Source organism: Stegodyphus dumicola, chromosome 8, assembly GCF_044657685.1.
Source record: "Stegodyphus dumicola isolate Sdum_Otavi_A_Nest chromosome 8, ASM4465768v1".
Taxonomy (NCBI): Eukaryota; Metazoa; Arthropoda; class Arachnida; order Araneae; family Eresidae; genus Stegodyphus; species Stegodyphus dumicola.
Window position 1 is genome coordinate 95,547,447 of NC_140775.1, and position 24,748 is coordinate 95,572,194.

Consider the following 24,748-nt stretch of genomic DNA (forward strand, 5'->3'; position numbering starts at 1 on the left):
TATTTTTGGTATAACACTAGAATTTAAGAAAGTAAAAATGTGCACTTAAGATGAATTCTTCATTTTACTGATACTACAGTAGATTCTAAACTTTTGATTTCAGATTTTTTGCTTGGGCTGTTTTTAAGCGTAATGGTTCTCTAATTTAAATTTTTTTGTTGCAGTAATAAATTTTATTTAAAGAAAAACATAAATAATTTAAAATATTTGAAACTTCGTTATTAACGTAAAACTTCGCAAACGTATTTTTGAAACTTCTGACCAGCAAATTTTTTTATGTAGACTGAAAAATTCAAAATATATTGCCAAGCTGTGTAATCTGTAGCCTGTTATCTTTATAAATAAACAAAACCTGTCCTTATCAGTGCGAGCGAGCGTGCTTTTACATATCAGCAATGAGCGTTAAATGCCATCGGAGTTGAAATGATTTTATTGTAGATTAAACATTTCATTTGCTGTGTAATGGTTTATTCCTACAGAAATGTGTAGTTCTACATGATAGCTAATGCCATTGTAAATCAGAACAGTTCATTAATTATATTTTTAAATAATGGTATTTTAGCTCTGTTGCTCGTTAAAAATTGTCTTTTTGAAGGATTTGTGTACCATGTCTTAATATTTTATCCATATTATGGCTGAAGTTCTTGTGAGTTACTTCATTAATTGCAAAACTTCTATATCATTATCAACTTAATAGTAAGTATGTTTTATTTTTGTGCACTATTTTTAAATTTATGTTACATTTATTTATTTTGCAAAAGAAGTGCAAATTGCTAATACTGCGAATAGTTTATTATTTTATTCAACTTGAGTACATCTGAGAGTTTGAATTACATTTCGGTAATTTCGAAGCAAGGATGAAGCACTCTTTTATGGTTTATATTTGTTTAATGTTTGGTATTAAAATGATTACACTGGGAAGTGAACAGTTATAAAACAGCATTTTATCTGCACAGAAGTAACTATTAAGTGTAAAAAAAAATTGGTTTATATAAATATGTGAAGCTTGTAAATACCTAAGGGAAAGCCTCAGAAAATGTAAATTTGTGATTTTTCTAAAATTTAAAACCTTCTTCCCAATATAAGAAAAAGAAGAAATGACATCAGAAAGAAATCTTCCTGATTTGGAAATTAATTTGGCACTTTCTGATTATCTACACCCCCGGTTGCAATATTAAATTGCTTCTTGTAAAGCTGTAGTCTTTTCATAGTTGATTTCAAAAATCTACACCTCTCTGTCCCTTAAAATTTCATAATAAGATTAATCATGGAAAATATTTCATTTGTTTACATTTTTAAAGCTAATAAATGGTACATTTATTGAGTGTACATAATTCATCAAGAATAGTGATATTTATTTGCTTAAGGAACTGATACCTTAATAAATTATTCATATTATGAAAACTTGTTTGAAGGCTGTAGCTGAAAAGTATCCACAGACTAAAATTTTCCCGTATTTTCTTGGGCTGCAAAGATTGCTAAATAAAATTTTTTTCTCAATTCATAAAGTTGCCATTATGCTGATGATTTTTTATGGGGGTAGGGGTTGGTTACTCACAAAGTATGAATACTTTTGTTTTTCTTTTAAAGTTCTAATAAAACACTGAATGGATTGAAAATGAGCTTTGCTGATGGAAAGAAAATAATAAAAACATTTTGCTGTGAAGATAAGAATTGTTTTGTAAATTCTATTGAGTAATTCTGATCAGTCATGAATTGACAAATGTCATATTTTTTGTTGTAATTCTTCCAAATAGATTGATCATGTGTTTTGAAATAAGAATGATTGTGACTTTTAGATATGTTTTTTAAAAGCATTTCATCGTATGTAGTTGTAGTTTTACTGAAAAACAATTTTTATGACAGAATAGTGTAAATCTTATCAAACTTTTAGATAAATAATGATAAAGTTATTCTGGCAGGCATATAGTCATTCAGTTCAAACTGTTTTACAGTAAGATTTAATCCCCTTTTTAATAAAATTGTTATATTATAAGTGTACGGTATCATTCCTGTTTTAATTTATTCAATTGATAAAGATCTAACAATTGCTATTTTTAAGGTAAAATCATTTTATAATAAGTCCATTAGTGAGGCTGAATCTTGTATTTATGACAGTTAAAGGATGTTTGTTTTGATAACAAAATTTAATGTATAAGTAGGAAAATATCTGAAAATATTTATTTAATATTTTCCCCTAGATGTAATTTTCTATTTATTAAAATAGTAATGTTTAATTTTGAATTAGAATATCATATAGTTTTAATTAAAATTTCTGAATATAGTCTGCATATGAATTAAAGCTACTTTTGATTGATATCCAAAATTAATTGAGAAATAATTAGTTAATTTTGCAAAACATGTATGTTATGAATATTTTTAATAGAAGAAATATTAACCTATCTCATTAGTTTCTAATTAGATGCTGAAAACTTAGAAAATTTACTTTTAAGTTTTATAAATTTAATTCATGTTTTTAGTAAGTAACGGGTATGAATGATTTATTACATGTATCATAATTTTGATTTTTTTAATACCTCAAAAAGATGTTATCTTTATCAAACAATGAAATCCTGTCCATCCTCAATTCAGCATTTTAATCAATCAATAAGCACATAATATTGTAAGAAAAATAAATTTGTACTCTTAAATACCAAAGAAATGGAGAAATTAAAAGTTTAAATAAGTGGAGTATTGGTAAAATTAGAATGCGATCCAGTGAAACCACAATGGTTTGGTTTTGGTTTATTAGATTACGGCAGTGCTCTGCAACCTTTTCTCACCTGCGACGCACAAAAAATCTTTCGGGAATTTCGTGGCACACCAAAGAGTTCCGAGTTATCAAGGAAGTGCCGAAAAAATTCAAATGCTGACACACAATCACACACACAACCACACAACAGTGAAATATATAAAAACATTTAAAATAGACATTATTAAGGAAAAAAATTGTCATTGTGTATTCAATACATGATAAAAAATTGCAAAATGTCAAATACATGTATTTGGTTGCGGCACAAATATATCCTACTCATGGCACACCGGTTGCGGAGCACTGGATTACGGCAAAACACTCGAGGGCTATCTGCCTTAAGGGAGGGATACCTTCGTGGAGGACTTTTATAAAATTGTCAAGGGAAACTGGCTTGTATACACGTCACACCGAACTACCAGTGTTCAGCGACGTTACCGCTCGGCCGCTGGTGGGCCGAAACCACAATGAACAATAATTTCATGCTTATTTATGCTAATTATTACATTGAATTTCTTCTTTTTTTATGATGCATATGTTTTTTTTTTTTCTACTTTTCTATTATGTGCCTACAATGCACTTTGGCGGATTTTTTATTTGTAAGCAATTTCCATGGGTGTGGGTGTTGACACACACACTAGAAACTGCGGAACTACTCTGATATGCGCCCTCAAGTCGCCAAATTTATCGCCAAATATTTTTGGCGAGAAACTTCACGCTTGCATATTATTATCTAAATTTTTTGTCTACATTTTGAACTTTTAGCCTAAAATGTCTCCAAAAACGCGGTTTTCGCACATGCAAAAACTACGTTTTGAACACACAATTTAGCTAAAAATTGGAACAAAAACAAAAAATTTAGATAGCAAAAACGTAAAGTTTCTAACCAAAAATATTTGACAAGAATACATGTACACAGTGACATGTTTTAACTTAAAAAAACATCTACGAATTGCACAATGTAGGCAATGAACGAATCTACAAACTACGCACACCTCGCTTTAATAAATTAACATAACAACAATAAATTTCAAAGAATACCATGTACACAGCATCCTGTTTAAACTTTAAAAAAATTCTACGAATTGCACAATTTAGGCAAGGAAGGAAACTACGATATACGCACTCCTCGCTTTAATAAAATAACATAACAATAAATTTCAAATAATACCATGTACACAGCATTCTGTTTCAACTTATATGTTGTTCTGTTTCAAACATATATATAAAACTAGACACTAAACAACAAAATAAACTAAAATAAATTTCAAACAATTTAAAAAAACAACAATAATGACAGAAATTCATACTAAAGAACCAATGAACATAACATTCTACAAAATAAGAACAAGGATAAAACTAAATGCACTTACCATGAATTAATGCGTTTTCGAATAGCAGAAATACAAATTTCATATCGCCTTTGACATGCAGGCACGTAATCACTATCGTATTTACATGACAGCCAGACACACTATCCAGAAAATTTATACTATGGTTCACAAATAAATAAAATCACAAATCCCTACTTCTATCATGCACTGCCATTAAAAATAATCTCCCAGACCCTCTTTTCACACTTCCAAATACCTACTGCCCTTCAACAGGATAGCCACAATCATATTTCCTTTTGCCGAACTTCAATTCAACAACTACCATTTTATCTTTCCCTCCCATTTTCTCAGACACAGAGGCGAACCAACGAGCTCCAGCGAAAGATTTTTCAATGTCAACAGGGTTGCCATAGAACACGCAATCGCGCCAAAAACCACCGCAGAACAACACATATCGCCACATTTGGTGAAATTAGGGTGTATATTAGAGTTGTACCGAAACTGCTTACAATTAAAAACACACACACTTAACAGTGGTGTTATCCTTGGCTCCTCCATATATAGTCAGTGCTTAAATTGTGTTCGACCCACCACAGAGTGGCTCTGGTACTTCTCAGTTTTAAGATAAATTACAATTCTAGCCAGAGTGTAGCAGAGCCCTAAGTATGATGAGCTCCATTAGTTTTTTTGGTTAATCTTCGGATTATGGTAACTTGGTGATTTTTTGGCGAAAATTTGGTGACCAATGCTGCTACAGCAATACAGCAACGTGCTAATTTTTTTTTTTTTTTTGGATGCCATTTTGTTTTCTTGAAGTAAAGGCTTTTTTTTTTTTTTTTTTTTACTTAACATTTTTTTTCCAACAATCTACTAGCCGAATTATGCTTATGCTAGAACTTTTATGGAACAAAAGTGCTTAATCATGACGAAGATTAGGTGCGAAATTGGGAGAAAGTGCAGAATCGCAAACTGCTTGCCACGTTTTTAAGAATTGAACATACACACTGTCCATGTACATGTCGACCTATTTTCACTTATAAAAAAACATCCCAGAATTGCACCAAAAGGGCATTGCGCTCACTCTTGACTTTATCCGTGTATACTGCTAAAGTCCTAGCTAGTAACCTTTATCGCCTTACCAAAATGTCGCCAAACTACTTGTTACCATATTCCAAAGATTAGCCTTTTTTTTTATAAAACTGAACCACAATTTAAAAAAAAAAAAAAAAAATGTTTAGAACTCGCAATGTTTTATTTTAACCCTCTGACGGTTATGGAAATGAGCAGTTTCCATTTACTTAATTCGCGCAGCATTAGGAGTAAACAGTAGTCGAAAGTGGCAGCTGTTTTCCCCCGCCGTTCTTCCGAAAATGTCACCTTTCTCTGGCGATGCCGTAGATAGCTCGCCTCGCATGTTTTAAAAATTTCTTAAAGTATTTGTAGTACATAAATAACAGTTTTTACGTACTTTAAAATAATTATTAAACAGTAAATTATAAATGATTATAACCAATTATATAAATAATAATAGTTAATTATAAATGTAAGACAAATATTAATTTGAAAGGACTAAATAAATACAACTAATGTAAAACTTTATGAAGCACAGTATAAATACAGTAATTACCTAAAAATCTTTTTGTGTGTGATATACTTTAAAACATGGAATTGCACATAATGGGGCATTACAGTCTTTGCAATACGTACGTGTTTCACGGCAAATTCTTTTTCCATTAGCATCATTTTTGCTGCAACATACCACACATCCTCTAGTAGGTTCTTTCTTTTTTTCTGTAGGTGGAATATAATCAATATAATCAGGAAAGTGGCTGTTCAGTAGTAACCTTCGAATACTGATGTGCGTTGTCCGAGTCACGCGGCATGCCCCGTGCAACAGACCACATGATTAACGAGTATATACCAGGCATATAATTCAATAATCAGGAAAGTGGCGTGCTGACAATCTTAAAGTATTCGAAACTGTTTCAGGAGGTTTTAATTTCAAATGTCTATGAGTGTGATATTTCTCAACAATTCTTTCAGCTAGTTCAAGTCTGAATTCCAAATTTGATTTTTTATTCCCCTTTTTTACCACAGCTGACAAGCATTAAAAATTGTTATGTCCAATAAATAACGAAATATTTTCTTGTAATATTTCCTTTGTCGAGATCGGGTTACATCATAGTATTCTTTGCTCTTAAATTTATTTAAATTTTCAGCAGTAAAAATAATATAATCTCATCAGTAAAAAGCAGCTCAAAATACTCTAGTGGATCAGAAATATTTGTTACACAAGCTTTCATGCCTACATCACCAGTAAAACTAAATTGGCTAGGAGCGTGAGAACTTGAATCAATTATACACCACTGTCGAACACTCGAAAAATCTTCCTCATCGCTTGAATCGTCTTCTGAGCTTGAAATACTGTGAACAAAGTCTTCATCAGATTCAAAACTTGATAAGCTTTCTGTATCACAATCATAATCATCATCATAACTATCTAACTTTCGCTTTTGAGCTATTTTACTGTACAAACACCCTAAAAACCGCGCCAAAATACGTATAAAATGAACAAGGTCAAAAAAAAAAAAAAAAAAAAATCCAGCTTCATTATGCAAAGAAATTCATGGAACTCATACTGCCATCTGTAGACAGTAAAACTAACTAAATTCGTTTAATAATTCGTTTGAAACATAATCAGTGCAGAGTAATAATGGCGAACGAAGTCAGCTCGTCAGCACGCATTGGGGAAAAATTTCACTACGCAAGTAGTGCTCGTTACTAACCATTTCGGTCAAAATCTTGCTCCCTAGCGGAACTCGTTTGCGCGCATTATGAAGCACGATTCGATTGCGAGCTGAACTCGTTCATAACCATCAAAGGGTCAACAATAAGTAAGACCTTGCAATACTCTTTTTCCCTAAGATACAAATTCATGAGACATTCAAGAAAAATCCCCTTACTCACATGTGGAAATCTCTGTTTAAGAAGCACAATAAATTTACAAGAGCTTGTTTAGGAACACGCAAATTTTTCATCATACACTAGATAAATAGTAAAACACTAGATACAATGTATATACAGTACAAAGTCTGTAATCTGTACATCCACAATCCGGAATGATCTATAATCGAGACCACAAAACTACAAATTTTACGTTTAATGCATAACAGATGGTATAAGCTATGCTAAAATTATCTAAGGCATTTCAGTTAATGTTGCAGATTGTGCTGTTCCTTAATCTTCTAATTGGATCTGGCTTATTATTTTTTGCAGACTGTGAGAACAATTTTGTAAAAATTAAGCTTGAACTTTCGATTATGTCAAAAAGCGTTTCCAGTTCTGGAGCTGCCAAAGGACACACATTGCTCATTTTTTCACATTGCTTAAAAGGTTTAAAATATGCAGAAATTTAAAAGCTATTGACACAAGTTTATGCACAACATGAGTTTTAATTTTAATGCACTATACAGTCAAAAGTCTTTAATCCGGATGTCCATAATCCAGAATGATCTATAATCCGAGCCTCAAAGCTACAAACTTTCTGCGCATACGTAAACGCATTATGCGTTTTAAGCTTGAACTTTCGATTATGTCAAAAAGAATTTCCGATTCTGGAGCTACCAAAGGATCTACAAAGCGAAAGCATGTTTCGATGTCCATTAAACAAAAAGTGGAATTACTGCAAAAAATGGATAAAAGCCTATCCGTCTCAAAATTATGCGAGAAATATGGCATTGGGAAGTCCACTATATGTGACACAAGACAAAGGAATATTTTTAATTTTTTGTGGAAGCATCTTAAAAAACAACTTACATTGAAAGAAATGTTTAATAAAGTAAACAAATATTAAGCTTTTTTTTTTTTTTTTTTTTTTTTTTTTTTTGTAAATTTTGATACCCTTTAGATCATAATTGTTCTTTATTTCATAAATTACAATTTCATATTTTTAATTGTATCATTTCTGCATGCCATCTTACCAGATTTAAATTGATGATCTATAATCCGGAAAAACCCCTAAACCAGAATCGCCGAAGTCCCGACGAGTCCGGATTACGGACTTTGTACTGTATGTAGTAAAACACTACATACGATGGTATCATTGTATCTAGTGTTTTGTTATCGATGGTTACAGTTAGTTATCCTCGCAGGAAGAGAAATTTATATTCTGAACTGTGTGTTAAGTGACAGCGAGCATATTAGAGTGAAATACTGAGATTAACTGCTCAAGCACGTCCTATACTATCGTGTTCCCACAGTATCCACTGATGTAACCAAATATACAGGGGGCAAAAAGTGTCACCAGCAATATTATGTTCATTCTTAGGAGTCAGATTCAGGACTCTTTTTGTCCCTGACACACATTCCGCTTAATGGCTATAATTATATCAGCCTGGAGTCATGGCCAAAGATAATGCTTTATCTCATCATGATTTCCCTGCAACTCTTCTTTGTTTCGTGCCCACTCAGGAACAGGAAGTTCAGAGAGGGGATCCAAAGCAAAAGCGAGAAATCTGTCCCCGAAATTCAGTATAATCAGCTACACAGATGTCTTGCTGATTTGATGAAAAGTAGACTACTGTTTGTTCGTGTTTGAAACATCAGCACTGAATATGAAAAAATTATGAAAGAAATTAAAGTATTTAATCCAAAATTTTAGTCTTTTTCACTCCCTGATGTACCATATGGAGAAGAAGATACAAAAAATTTGTGCAAAATGGTTCCATGTAAATGAATGGCAACTTTAAGGGAATTTAGAGTTTTTTAAAGACACTAATGGAATAGAAATAAATTCTGCATTATGGAAACTTCTGTAATCAGTAAACTGTGTACTTGTTTCTAGTGCGAAGTGTGAGAGAGGATTTTCCTCCGTGAACTTAATTTGCAAGCCACAACGTGAATCTCTTCATGTTAAAAACTCTTCCTATTTTAATGTTCATTCAACTCATTGGCCTTTCTCTCAAAAACATTCAGGCAGCAACTTATGTATATTCGTGGCTAGTAAACAGGTAATCATAGCACAGTGGACAGTCAGTTAAAACAGAGTAAAAAACAAATAGAAGATTAGCATTTGACTGCATTGTGAAAAATATTTCAGTGACCTTCTTTATAAATGGTTAACACAAAAGTAATTGATTAAGAGTATTAGAAAAATAAATTTCAAGCAGTTTAAAACTTATTAACAACTCATTTTAACAGAATGTCAAAATAATTTATTTGAAAATCTGAATTCTGACTGTATTAAAAATTTTTGTTTTCAATAATATTATCAATTGTTAACTGATATAAAATAGCTCTGCGTGCATATTATGTTTATATTTCACATTTCTAGCATTTATTATGAACAGTTTAGGAAAAATTGCTTAGTTTGTAATGTGTGTGAATAAATGTGCTACATTAATATTAATATTCACATAATTTATGTAAATTTTTATTGCTTTTTTTCATTTCTGTATTTTAATTAGTATAATTTCTCATACATTTTTCGGACACTTAAAAAACTATGAAGCTCAAAATGCCATTTATGTTAATTTATTTCAACAGTTACACATATTTACATCATTTAACCTTTTTTTGATTTATGCCCTGGAAAAAGAACAGTTTAATCACTTTTCCCATATGGCGGAATATAAGAATTATTCCAATAAAGATATGTATAAATTCAGAATTCAAGTTGCGTTTTTGGAAGAAGTAGTATTATATATTTTCTAACAAATGATGCAAGTGTTAAATTTTTGAAATTTGTTTTCTTTTAAAAATAAATGCCATTGAATAGCAAATTCATTGACGAAATTGAACTTCAGTAATTTAAAACTTACTAACAATTTGTCAGTAAACCGAAATTTTATATTTTTAAAATTTGCAAATTTTTTCCATGTATTTTTATTTTATTTCCATATGTTAACATATCAATTTTCTGGTATTTTGTTTACATATCGATTTTATGGTATTCATAATTAAAAGTTTAGAAACTTAATTACTTTTGTTTAATAACAAAAGTAGTACAGTCAAAAGTCTTTAATCGGGACTCGTTGGGACTTCGGCGAATCCGGATTATCGGTTTTTCCGGATTATAGATCAGCAGTTTAAATCTGGTAAGATGGCATGCAGAAATTATAAAATTAAAAATATGAAACCATAATTTATGAAATAAAGAGCAATTATGATCTAAAGGGTATCAAAATGTACAAAAAAAAGCTTAATATTTATTTGTTTACTTTATTCAACATTTCTTTCAACGCTCGCATGCGTAAAGCATACATTACGCATATTCGAAATTAGAAAATTGCAACCAGAAAACTATTTGTGATGTGTATTCGTGATATTTATAATGATGAGGATTTTGATTTAAATCATATCAAAGATGGAATACATCGAGATGAAATTGATAAACAGATTTCGAAATGGTTAGAGAAACAAAGGATATGCCTTTATCCATTTTTTTTTGCAGCAATTTAACTTTTTGTTTGATGGACATGGAAACATGCTTTCACTTTGTAGATCCTTTGGCAGCTCCAGAATCGGAAATTCTTTTTGACACAATCGAAAGTTCAAGCTTAAAAATGCATAATGCGTTTACGCATGCTCAGATTAAAGACTTTTGACTGTATAGTGCATTAAAATTAAAACTCATGTTGTGCATAAACTTGTGTCATTAGCTTAAATTTCTGCATATTTCAAACCTTTTAAGCAATGTGAAAAACCATAAGTAACATTAAGAATGAAGTCAGCAAAACTTAAAGTCCAAATTGACTAAGATATATTTCTGCTAATCGCAATAAGAAGATATATGCATTTTTGTGCATGTTACACAATCTCATTATTAAAGGAAAATTAAAAATATGCTTAGGACATATTTATGTTAAAAATATTAGTTTAAATGTGATAGAAATAAAATTTTTCAAAGAACTTCCTGGAGAATTTCATTCAAAATTAAGGTTATAAAGTATTTAAGCATTATTTTATCTTTTAGCAACAGTTCTTAATAAAAAGCTTAAATTCCAGTTTAGTTTGGGTTTATATGATTACAGCAAAACCTTGAGGGGTATCTGCCTAAGTGGGAGGGATGCCTTCATGGTGGATTTTCTAAGAGAAACTGTCATATACACATATGTTAGGTATGGGGAAAACCATGAAAATGCCCGTGCAGCCAGTCTGTTCGTGGGATTCGCACCTCGAGTCGAACTAGTAGTGTTCAGCGATTTTACTGCTCAGCCGTTCGTAGGCTGTGCTTAAATTTCAGGAGCACATATTAATCTTTGGTATTCCCCTCCCCATAGTTTGAAGCATAAGCTTTGAAAATAATTATATAAGAGTTTAATGGTCATTCATAAAATTGAACTTTTTTGCATAAAATTTAATGTTAAAAATATAGGTGGTGTGAAAGTGAATAAAAAGTTAAAATTTTGTTTAAAAATGTGACTATTAGTTTTTGCACATCTGTAGAAAAATTGGTACTTTTCCGTTTTGGCGGTGCAAACGATAAAGTTGCCAATAATGATACAACTGATGCCAAATGGAATATCTTCGCTAGTGACCTTTTACGCTTCATTTTCAAAACAAGTCGCAGCCTTTTCTTATTAGATTAATTGTTTCTTTCAATACTGGCATACAATTACATAGAATGTTTACAAGACAGTTATTATGCCCTGCGAACATTTGCGGTAATTAAGTCAATTAGAATGCAATCACATCGCTCACCTGAAGGTGAAAATATAGAAAAGGCAAAATCAAGTGTTAAATTCATCAATTCTAACGAGAATGCACTAGCGAAGTAAAGCACTGTGATTTTACGTAATTTCTGAGTAAGCTGTTTGTATGAATTGAAATAATTCTTGCATTTAAACTTGTATTCCAAATTAAGATTTAACTTGAAGTTAATGTAGGTAATTACTGAGAGAATTAGATAGTTTAGAGAGGAGATCACTTGGGGTCACGTGATATGAACCGGCAAATCAGGATGTTGAACCATGAAAGCATAGTAAATTCTTAAATTAATGTCTTTTTACAAATTTATTGTCTTTATTTATTGGCTTTTTACAAAATTTTAAACCATATTAAAATGTTTATGCCTTCAAAATAAAAAATTCTTAGAACTAAAATTTGTTAACATTTTTTTGTGCATACTGTATGCTGTCGCCAACAAAGTCTGCTTGGTGAGATTTGTGCTGGCGAAACAGAAAAGTACCGAAAAATTATTTAGGATAAATATATTTATTCAAATATGAAGATCAATATTGATTAACTGAATTAAAAGCAGCATGTATCACAATTATGAAAAAAAGCAAAATTTATTGTTTGCAGTATTTACTCGTCTTTTTATCTTCCGTAACCTACCGTATTATTAATTTTCTTGTATCTCATTTGCCTCATGACTGATTTAAATTTTATATTTTACTTATTACTTATTTAATTAATTATTTATCTACCTATAATTTATTGAATAGCAATTTATAATGTTCCTTATCATTTATTTTTTAGCTTATAATTTCTTGTAGTGTAGTATTTTAATTATTATTATTTTGTTCATACCAATTTTTATGCATCATTCCTAATGATTTAATGTAGGGCTCCAGCTCTTCTGATTTTAGAAATTAAGCCATGTATGTGGTTAGTTGACTTCTCTTTCTCAGGTGCCAAAATATGTTGCAGATGCAGAACAGAAACGTACTGTTTTTCCATGCTTCTTCTGTATTGCGAAAATGCAGAATAAATTATTTAAAAATTCGTTTAATGTTTAAATGGAAAAGAAGCACACCAATGTAAAATTTAAAATTGTGCAAAAGAGCAACCTTAGTTTGGTCTAGATTTTGAATAAAACATTTTCAAAATTGATAGAGTTTTATTAAAAATGTCCATTTAGTTTATCTTAGATATTAATGAATTGATATTAATGAAGCAATGCTTCTCAGTAAGTCTTAGTCATTTAAAAAGTCATTTTATGTGGAATGCAAATTTTTTATTTCTTTTCTTAAATAAAATATTACTTGCGTATTATCGCAGCAACCTTGGCACAGTCTGTTGAATTTCATGGAAGAAAAAGAGGAGTTACATTTTATTGTAAAAAATTATACACAACATAAATATTTTCTTTTCAATTATATATTTATTTAAAAAAAGAGTCAGTAAATGTAGTTACAAACGAGTTTTTGTTGTGGTATAAATTTCATAGCAATCACTTTGAGAAAGGATTTTAAGCATTGTTCCTCTAGTGATTTCTGCCATAAAACAATTTCTTTCTTGTACTAAAAAATTCTATAAGCACTATATTATAAAATTGATTTTAAGGGGGAAAAAACACAATTCATTTATAAAACCATTGGAATTTGGAATACAAAAAAAAAAAAAAAAAAAAAGTATGCATAGTACACAAATGGCAACTTTGAAAACTGAATATTTGTCATGCACATGGTTGTATGAATAATTTTAATGCATATGGTTACCAGAGTTGGGCATATTTTAAATTTTGGTTATTTCTAAAAGGGACATTGAGCTACTATATAAGAACCATAAAAACATTACTACTATTAAATGTTTTGATAAGTTCTTAACTAAATATGGCTAAATGTGCACATTGTGGTTACAATTTTAAAAATATAAAATAAAGATACTGTAAAATTTCAAGCTATAAAAATTTTAGTTTTGTGTTTTAATAGAAATATGCATTTTTTATAAATCTTTATTTGGTTTCTGTATTGAAAAAAGATTTCAATTAGTAAATTGTCCCTTATCCTACTAATGATCTTAAAATAAACTTGTATATGAAAAATTGACCTGAAAGAAATTATAAAATTATGTGACTTAAAGCACTTACCCCTGACAAAAAGACCTGACATCTGACTTCATTATGAAAAATTTCAAAATTTATCTTTTCTACAAATGAAAATTTGAAACCATTGTGTCTAACATAATGTTTTAGAAATATTTGCACAGCCCTAAAAATATTGATTAATATTTTGCTTAATTTTCATTGTAAGAGGATTCCCCCATTTTCGCTAATTTGTTTTTGGAAAACATTTTTGTCATTGATAATTTTTTTATAGTGCCTCCACAAAAGTTTTTTAATTTTCGTATTTTTAGTGAGGGTTGTGACCTTTCATGAACTTAATTAATTTCGTAGAGAGACACCATTAATTTATTGCCAGCCATTTAAGTGACATTTAGTTACATAACATCTTTTTAAAGTAGTGTTTTAAGTTTCTTCCTTGTTAACATTGTAATAAAATGTTAAATTTCTTTATTCCTTAGTTATCGTGAATTTTTTAATTACCCTTTTTTAATTTTTTATAATTTAATCATATTACAGTTTGATTATGGCAAACCAATATGCGAAAGTAAAGTATTCCATTTACAACAGTCGCAGTATTCAAGCAGAAAGTGATGATGAGCATAGTGAAAAAAGTTTAAATACAAAATTTGTTTCACGATCTGCTAGATATGGTGGAGATGTAAAAGTGCCTTTAGCCTCTGTACCAAAGTTAAAAAGTTTTGATGAGAGTGGAGCTCCCATTAAACCTTTCGTAAAATTGCATCAAGTAAGTTTATTTTATACATTTTTCAATTTTTATGATGTAAAAAATACAAACCTTTCAAAAGTTTTATCAGCATGTTTAACTCTTTCGCATCGAAAGAGGGCAAAATCTCAATTCCCCAAACATCGAAAACGCCCGTATCTAAGAATTTCTCCTGGAATGCTTTTCCTTCCCCCATGACAAGTTGAATACTACAGCGCTAACAATAGCCTTACTTAAGTAAAGCGAGAACTTCTTTCTTCGACGCTTTGACACTATGTGAAGTTCCCCCTTGGGACGGGATTGCAACTTCGGGCATCAAAAGCTAAACACTGACAGTAAACAAAGGAAAGGAAGGAACAAAGGAAACAAGAAAGCTACTTTTAGTAGCTTCAAAAGAATGATTGACATGTGATTTAACAATACCTGAAAGCAATGAGTAATGCAGTAACGTGATAGGGGAAAGCACTGGGTAGGAAATTGTTCAGGCGTTTTGGGCGTCCAGCCAATGTCTGAATGCTCGGGCGTTTGGGGCAACTTCAATGCAAAAGAGTTAAAGAATTCATTTTTGATTTCTTTATTTTTTATCAGTTTTAATCTGTAAACTTGAAGGTCAGATTATGAAGATATTGTAGATTAATATGGTGTTTCACAAGTTCTTTGAGTTTTCACAAGTGTTTTGAGAAATTTTGATTTAGTGATTATGTTGTCTTTGCATTCTTGTATAAAATGTTATTTCTGTTTTAATAATACCTGACTAATAATATCACTCTGCTATAAATAAAATGAAACTTCAAAAATTCATGATTAGATAAGTTTTTTAAATGGCATTAAGATCTGCACTTTGATTGTTCTGAAATTTCATTTGAATGGGATTTTTTAATATCACATTCATTAAGCTAAAAAGAATGATTTGTTTTCAATTTTCTTTCTTCTCTCAATTTATTTTTATTTTGTAGTGCCCACCCACTGCCAAGTTGCTAAACACTGGTAGTTTGGTCCATGATTCGGATGTCAGCAAACAGGCTGACTGCATGAGCATTTTTGTGGTTTTCCCCATGTGTAACATGTATACGAGCCAATATCCATTAGAAAGTCTTCCCTTTCCTTAGGCAGATAGCCCTTTGTATGCTTTGTCATAAATAAACCAAACTTTTTATTTAGTAAATGAATTAAATGGAAATAAATTCTGAAATAACATGATCTTTAAAAACAAAGTTGTTTTGTCATTAAAAAGACAGGAGAAAAATGCATGCAGTACCTGACACTTATTAAAATCACTTTCATTTCAAATGTATTTGAGTTTATTAAGCATCTGAGTTTAATAGACAGCAGTTTTTATTACATACGGTGATATCGGTTTTAAAATTTTGCGTTAAAATAACAACTAACAAGTACTTGATCAATTAATTCTAATACAAATTTTAACAATTGATACTAAAGTGAACATATTTACATTTCGAAATTTTTATAATTAAATTCTTAATGAAACTTTATCTCTTAAAAACAACTATTCTGTGTATATTTGTTTCATATTGTTCAGTAACAGTTTTTCAATTGCATTCTCAATTTCATAAAACTGATGGTAGCTTTTATGATCACTATTTTTTGTTCAAGAAGTTTTTGTAGAATTTTCTGTGCTTTTATAGATTTGATTGATGTTGGTATGCCATCACTTTCACTGTCAGTTTCTACATTTCTTTTTAGCACTTTCATAGTCAGTTTTTATCCGCTATGTAAATTTTGTTGTGAACTGATATATATTCTAAAAGTCCTGATGACTTCCCTCACTGATATCTGAAAATTAGCTATAGTTTGCAATTCCCATGAGGCATTTTCTATGTAAGAGCCACATTTTTTTAAAATAGTGTTTAAATGATTTTAAGAGATTAACCTCAACATTTGACTATAATATGAATAACCTCTAGCAGAGATATTGACTTACTTATCTCCTTCGAAGTGCCTGCATTTTTGCAAAATATAATTCTCTTTTTAATTTACCGAATGTATTTTTAATATTAACATTTGAAAACTTTTATAACAACCCAAAATTTGTTAGAAGTTGTATTTGCAGGAAGAGACGCTAATATTTTTCAGAAACATATTAGAGGCATGTATACTGCACAGTTTTCAAATTAGTAAAACTATTTTTTTCATTACTCAGTTCACTGTCCCATTTCAAAAGAAAATCAGCAAGAATATTGCTTGTTATAAGTTCCTGTTGCTCTAGTATGTAATTTTTTTCTTCTTTGAAACATCAAGGTTTTCTGCTGTTATCAATAGCCAGTGCTGTCTTTTTGATTATTGGGTCCATACTGCACATAAATAACACAATAACTTATTCTTTCAGTTTCTTAAACCAACTGCAGTTTCACATTTTTGCAGGAAGAGACGCTAATATTTTTCAGAAACAGATTAGAGGCATGTATACTGCACCGTTTTCAAATTAGTAAAACTATTTTTTTCATTATTCACTTCACTGTCCCATTTCAAAAGAAAATCAGCAAGAATATTGCTTGTTATAAGTTCCTGTTGCTCTAGTATGTAATTTTTTTTCTCTTTGAAACATCAAGGTTTTCTGCTGTTGTCAATAGTCAGTGCTGTCTTTTTTATTGTTGGGTCCATACTGCACATTAATAACACAGTAACTTATTCTTTCAGTTTCTTAAACCAACTGCAGTTTCACATTTAAATATTAATGCTTACTCTGATAACTGTAACACAGTCCAATTCCATCTACATTATAAATTTCGAGTGGCTTGTACTCATTTGGTAGCACAGGTAAAATGTCTGTTATCCAATTTATTCATTTCATGATGATATGCTTCTTCCTTCTCGCGATACAATTTGTGATGAACAATGTTGGATTTCTCTTTTGCCCACACCAGTCTCGCAGTTGATATAAACTTATGTCTTACCATTTAGCGAATAGGTGAAAAAATTCTAGAAATAGAGATATTTTTTAGCTTTATAGCTTAAATCTATTCTAGAAAAGCAATTACATCGTCTGATGAGCTAGTTTTGTGGAAAAGAGATAAATGTGATTAATTTTGGAGGAAAACCGGAGTGAAAGCCAAGATAAATTTCATTATATAATGTATACACAAACTTGTATATTCACTGGATATATATTCCCGTGAATCATTTATCGCAATATCTACCTTAATGCGGTGATCTGAAATTATGTCAAACAAGTGATAAAAAGCAATGGATAACCTTTTGCTAGAACCTTGGTATGCAATCAAAATTATCAAACATGCAATAAGCAGTTGTTATTCATAGCTTTAAATAAATAATCTCTGTCTAATAATCTCTATCTTTTTTTGCTCTTCCTTGAGAAATTTGCATTTTTTACTACTTCTTCATTAAGTACATTTCATATAAAATAACTGCTCAATGCTGTTTGAGAAATGCCCATTTTAAATGTAATTTTCTCTGCTTGTAGTTACTAAATTTTCTCTGCTTGTAGTTGCTAATATTACAAAAAAAAATTTTTTCATTCAAGCTCAAGTCATTTTGTTTGGCATTTTAGTATGCTGCAAGTTAAGCACACAAAATATTAAAAAAGTGCTTTTTCCAGTGACTTATTTAAATTTTAAAATTTACATTTCTAGCCACCAGAAAGAATTGTTAAATTGACATGCTACTTCACGATTTCATTGCCTTTTCTTCAGTCTACAATTACCACTATTTTCCATTCAGACTCTTAATGTATGATAATGCTTAAGGCCATTTTCTGAACTTTTTTTATATCTCTCTGTTAACAAAATATGTCTATTCAAAAGTATCAGTAGCAATGTATCAGTAGCAGAACATGAGTAATACTAGATTACAAGCAAAACATAGGTAATTAAATATGAAAAATAAAATAATATGATATGAATAATAAAAATGAGGAGTCAAAGACAAAAAGGTATGGAAAGAAATTGAGTGCTATAAGAGACCGCTCCTAGCTGTCATTGGTTATCCATGTCAAAGTGGGCCATAATTTAATACAGTATTGAAACACTTTTTACCAGTGTAATTTTCTTGAAAAATGTTTGGCAATTTTTGCCATGAATTCAGCGATGAGTTTCACACTGAGTTCCTCATGAATTTTTTGCATTTCTTTAGAGCCAATGTGCTTGAGAAATCTGTCTTAAAGTCATACTTTATTTGCAGCTTATTCAATGTAGTTTTATATGAATTACTGTATTCAATGTAGTTTTATATGAATTACAATGTAGTTTTATATGACTTATTTGCAGCTTATTCAATGTAGTTTTAAAAGAAATCCCCAGACAGGACAGGCATAGACAACAATGGGACGCAAATTGGTGTTATAGATGAGTAATTTGTTATCTAAGGATAAAACAGTTCTGCCGAATAAAGGGATGAAAAGTAGCTTTACACTTATGAAACTTGGGAATTATGTGTGTAATGTGGAGCTTCCATGTTATTCATTGGTCTAAAGTGACATTGAGTAAGATTACAGGTTTGGCACGAAAGTGTTTAATGATGAAGGCATACTTTATTACTGTTATCAGTTTCCTGAAAATAAGCACATAAAAGTCATTATTTGCAGGATGCTAACCTACATAAAAGCTGAGGAACTAGAAGAAGACCTTGAAGAATAAGGATTTGATGTGGTTCATGTCAATCAAATGGTACGACAGTGCAATGGTGAGGTTGTTTACCTACCACTTTTCCTGTTAAAACTTGTCGGAAGGGATTTGAAAACTTTAGTTCCCAAATCTATAACATCAAATTTATGTATGGTATAAAAATCCAAGTTGAACGTTATCTTGGATGTGTTACTGCTTCCAAGGATTCCTTGCAGTGTTACTGCTTCCAAGGATTCCACAACTCTCAGTCACATTGTCACCACGGATCATTTTTTGTTCAATGTGGAGAAATGCATGAATCTTATAAATGGGTGAAAAAAAATTGCACAGATCAGTTTGTAACCAAAAAATCGTATTCACAAGCCCTTTCAAACAGACTGGCTGCTGAAACACTTACAGAAGCCAAGCAAGTACTCTCTGACTTAAAAATATTTGTTGCAGTTATCAAGGGCTTCTTGCTCCTCTTTAATCAATCAGTTGCTGACAAGAAAACTTTGCCTCATGAACCTGATTCTTCTCTGCAAATTAATGGATAATTACATCAGAAATTGCACGTCAATACGTTGTACAGTACGGAATGCTTGCAGGCTTCCTAATAAGCTGCTTGGACACCAACACTTCCTGTATGAACAAGACATCGATATAAGAACTAATTACAGAGTTTCTGTAATTAGTTCTTATATCGATGTCCTTGTCACCACTTGAGAATTACAAATTACAGATCCTTATCATTGTGACTGTCTTACCACTGAGGAGGTAGTGTCATGAATTTGTAAAGAAAAATTTTCCCTCGTGCCTTATTAGTGAATCCAGAAACTTCACTTGCGAACAAGTCTAGCCATAGTTCCATCATTAGTTAGAATCAAAACCTGAAAACCCATTGTGTAATTATTCAAACCAAGCAAACACTCATGGTCCAATGGGAAGTCATTGATCTCTTTTTGTAGTTTAATGTATTCTACATTGTTTCTTACCTGCTGCTTACATATGTGATTTCTGCAAACCCTTTTGTGATAATGGCTGTGCACAAACTTTATTTTATCCATAGGTATGTGTGAACTCTGTTATACTGAGACCAGAAGGTGCTGCAATCTACTTGTTTCAATGATGGTAGAAAGTAGGTTCACTTCTCTTTTTACCACTTTCTTGCCTATGATTGGCTTGGTGATATATTCTATGATTTGAGTTTCATGAATTGGAATCAAACGTGCAAATTGTTGTCTGCCAGCTTAGTACTTGTTGCATCAGATCAAACATAAACTCATGATTTGAGTCAGAGCTGGGGATATATTTTCCACATTTAGCATTTGCTGCATTGAGATGACAACTATTAGTATGGAGAATATTGTGGTAATGTATCTGGGTGTAACTTTCAAACTCTTGCACCCTTTTTCTGGGTGATGTGTTTCCAGGGTCAGTGCTAGGTATTTTGCAACCTGGACCAATCTTTTCTGGTCCTAAATTTTGCTGCCTAACAACACCCCAAATTCTAAAACTTTTGCACTGCTAAATTCTGTTACCCAGTGCCTTCTCCTTTGTTTTCTTCCTTTGTTTTATTTAATTAAATTCTAAAAATTTTACCATCGCTAAATTTTGCTGCATGTTTAATTCTCTGAATTCTAAAAGTTTTGCTGCCCGATATAATTGCACCAGTTGTAAAGTCTCTGGTGCTGGCCTTGGATGTTTTCTCTCTGTGTGAAATGATGTTGGAGGTTCCCCATATTGCTCAAAACATGCACCTATGTTCCACTGTAATAATGTTTAGCCCTATTTTGAATTAAGCCCAAGATTTGGATAAGCACATTTTTTAACTGAGCTAACTGGAGTTATAATATAGCTCCAGATAATTTGCGTTAACTATAGAACTGATATAATTTGATTTTGATTTAGCTTTAATATGATATGACCATCCTTTGTACAACTAGGAATGTGACAGAATTGAATCTTTTGGACAATACACTCCAAACAATTTTGTCACCACACCACCACCTTTGTTTGTCTAGTGAAGAAACCTATTTTCATCATCAGTTCAAATATCAAAAATATCTCTCTTAGTTTAGTTATTTCAGTGAACAAAGAACTAAATTTAATAATCAACTTTAAGGACTTTTATTGGTAATGTTTGAGAATAAGAACACTGTCAAAAGAAATAAAAACAACTTAGTATTTAATTTAGCAGTGATATCATTGGCAGAACTGCTATATAAATCTTTCTATAAAAAAAATTGTTAGCCTGAAATTGCAGGTAATGTAAATAATTCGCAGAATATTGCTACACATCATTAATGAGCAAATACATTTTCACTTAGTTAATGAAATGACAGATTTACTTATCATCATTACTTTATTATATATATAATTTTTGATCTAATTTATGATGAAGTTTACTGTTTTCACTGCACTTGCACAAAAATTTAATTGTATTACTCATGTTAACTTAATACCAAAGTTTACTGTGTACAAGAATATTGACTCTAAAATAGTCAAAAATGTATATTTTTTGTTTTATTTAATTAAATGTATTGTAGTTTGCTTATCTTTTTTGGTTTAATAAGTATTTAACTAACAATGATTTTGAATGGTTTAAAATAATATAATCCTTAATATTTACTTTAGATATATACCTTAGATGTCTAGAATATTTAATAATATCATTTAAAACACCCTTAGGAAGCACGAGATGGCAATTTTGAAAATTTGAAACTCTTTTTGGATAATCTGAGTCCAGAAGCATGTAGGTCAAAAGTAAATGAGTTAGATGACAATAAGCGTGCTCCTCTGCACTACGCTGCTCGTTATAATCATGTCACTGTGACCGAACTTCTTTTGCAAAAGGGTGCAGGTATATTACCTAATTTTTTTAAATTTATTTTGCAGGTAATAGAATTTACAATATGACTTGAGCTTTCTGTAAATACAGTTATTTTTGCTTTTTAAGCCAAATTAAATTATGCCAGTTCTAAATTAATTGAATTTTTTCATTGATTTAAATAACTTTAAGAGGTAATATAATAAATGTAAAATGTACTTTTTGGGAAAAGTTGTGTGTAACATTGTGAATGCATATAACATGTAGAATGGCTTATAATATGCAGGTTATGAAGATTAATAAAAAATAATCTCTTTTTTTTCCATTAATTTCTTCAGTTTAACTGTAGCCTGGTTCCAAAGATAATAATTTATGTGAAAAATAACTAATTATTCAAGAGTAAATTATTTAAGAAACAAGCCATTAAAAATGATAGGATGAACCTTTAGATTAAAAAAATTCAGTATGCATTTTTCGGGCATTTTTAATCTCAATGGCAAATCGATTTTTTTCCCCATGCATTGGATTTCTTATATTTGCATGTTTTGTTTTGTTTTTTGGACTTAGTCTGCTCAAACGAATAATATTTTTATTATTTTTTATTGTATTTTTTTGGGGGGGGGAGATTAAAATTTGGGACTTGATTTCTACAGAACAACTAGCAGTGTATTATTTTTATTGTAACAGGATTCTACCATAAAACAAGGTGTGTATTAATGGACACCAGACAGTTAGCTGAATATGGCTAACAAAAAAATAATAGATTGGAACAGTTACCTGTGGGAAAGTTTGTAATATAGTGTTCTAAACTTTCAGTTAAATTGGAGGGTATAACAAAACGGTAGAAATCAGCAAAACCTTTTTTAGTGCAAAATTTTTTTAGTGCAAGTGCAAAAAGGAAGTAAGTCAAATACTGATTGTTAATAAATAAAGAGACATTAGTTCATTCAGAATTCCATGGTAATGATACACACATTTTAGTTTTGGCCAATTTTGATTTTTCACTGATAGCAAACTTTCCCAGTCGACAGGATAATATATAAGTACCAAATTTTTATCTGTTTATTTCATAAGGTCCTTGAAATTAGAATTTGAAGGATTATACTTCCCCTCTTTTCCTACATGCTGAAAAAACAGATGCAAAAATTTGCATATTTCTGTGTAGCAATGGTGAATCCCATTAGAGTACACTACATGATCACACTAACCAATTGCCTTTCCGTGGACTTTAGCATAAAGTGCTTTTTTATAGTTGTTCTTTTAACTTTTCTATTTTGCACTTCTTATAATGATATGTGTGAAAGAACCATTTAAATAATAAATAATGTTCTGATAGTGTAATATAACAAGCCCCGACACTGAGGAATATCCACTGCAGTAAAAAAATTTAAAAGAATGTATATGCTAAAAAAATTGCTTTATATAAAGTTTAGAGGCTGCACTTTTCATTTACAAATAATTTTTATTACAGATGTAAACATAATCGGAGAAGATGGGTTAACGCCTCTTCATTTTGCTGCTCGTTATGGATACAGTAAAGGATCAAAATGCTTGGTATGTTGTTTTCATTGCTATTTTATGCATCCGTTTATTGTAACTTCCATAAATTAGAAAACTGGTAGTGCAGACTGTACAATTCTTGACTTCAAAATGTTTAACATAATTTTTCATCATTTTTAGAACATTGAAAGTCCAACCAATTCTTGCAAAACTGTCATTTGTATGTTAATTGAAGAAGGAGCCTCCGTTAATGTTCAAGATAATTATGGCATGAGTCCGCTGCATTATGCTGCAATGAGAGGCAATATAATTGCAACTAGTCAGTTGTTACAGTGTAATAAAATAAATACTGAGGTAACTTGTTTTTTCATTCCTGTTGTATAATATTTTAAGTAAACTAAGTTTAATAATTTTGCTTATGTATGTGCATTTTTATATTAAAAAATGAAATTTTTATGCCCTCCTCAGTAAATGGTATGGTAGCATAATAGTTCTATTTTAGACACCTTGTACTTAATGATAACGATATTAACGATATTAACGATATTTTTTTACAAATTTTGCAACACAGTGTTCTAAAGGAAGTCTCTTTCCTTTACATACCAAAAATTGTTTGACAGAACATGCCAACATGATCTGTTTGCACAGCCAATATTTGCAATGGCAGAAAAATTTCATTAAAACCTGATATTATTCCATTCTTTTGAGTTATAATTTATATTTTTTCCTCCAAATTTTTTTCAGAAGATTTAAAAATAGATTTAAATTGGTTCTAAAACATTTCTCCCTGCTTCTCGATAAATAAAACATGATTAATAAATTCAAATCTCCTTATTAGAAATAATTTTTTAAATTGCATGTTTTTCATCATTGATATCTGCACCTTTGTCATTTTTAGCCTCTTCTATTCAAACATTTCTGTGTAACAGTAAATTTTATTGTTTTATTTTTTGGCAAGGGTTTGATAAAGGATTCAATATTTTGATGAACTTCAGTATACTGTGACGACATTTCAAATACACTCTTTAAAAAAAAAGTTGACACACCAAGAAGGAGTTATCTGATGGAGACAAAAAATTAGTGCATAGGAAGATAATGTACAGAAAAGAAAATTATTTAAATTTAAGAACAATTGAATGATTTATTTCAGAGTTACATAGTTACAAAGTAACGAGCTCAATAAGGTGTTGACCCACCTCTAGCCTCGATGCAAGCTGCCACATGCCATGGCATAGACT

General features: G+C 30.6%; 1 protein-coding gene across 5 annotated transcripts in view; it reads left to right on the plus strand.

Annotated features, from left to right (window-relative positions):
• Positions 1-332: 332 nt before the first annotated feature.
• LOC118192716 (transient receptor potential cation channel subfamily A member 1 homolog) overlaps positions 333-24,748 on the plus strand; it is a 122,628-nt gene continuing 98,212 nt past the window's right edge. For 2 of the 5 annotated variants that reach the window (XR_004758806.2, XM_035363746.2), the window contains exons 1-5: positions 333-696; positions 14,393-14,621; positions 21,872-22,043; positions 23,482-23,564; positions 23,691-23,864. Coding sequence is in view for 4 of the 5 variants with exons in the window: in XM_035363746.2 (XP_035219637.1) it covers positions 14,400-14,621; positions 21,872-22,043; positions 23,482-23,564; positions 23,691-23,864 (651 nt within the window). In the remaining variant the exon portion in view is untranslated. Of the gene's footprint in view, positions 697-14,392; positions 14,622-21,871; positions 22,044-23,481; positions 23,565-23,690; positions 23,865-24,748 lie in introns of those variants that run through there. The other 3 variants (XM_085822133.1, XM_035363728.2, XM_035363734.2) reach the window with 3 other exon arrangements.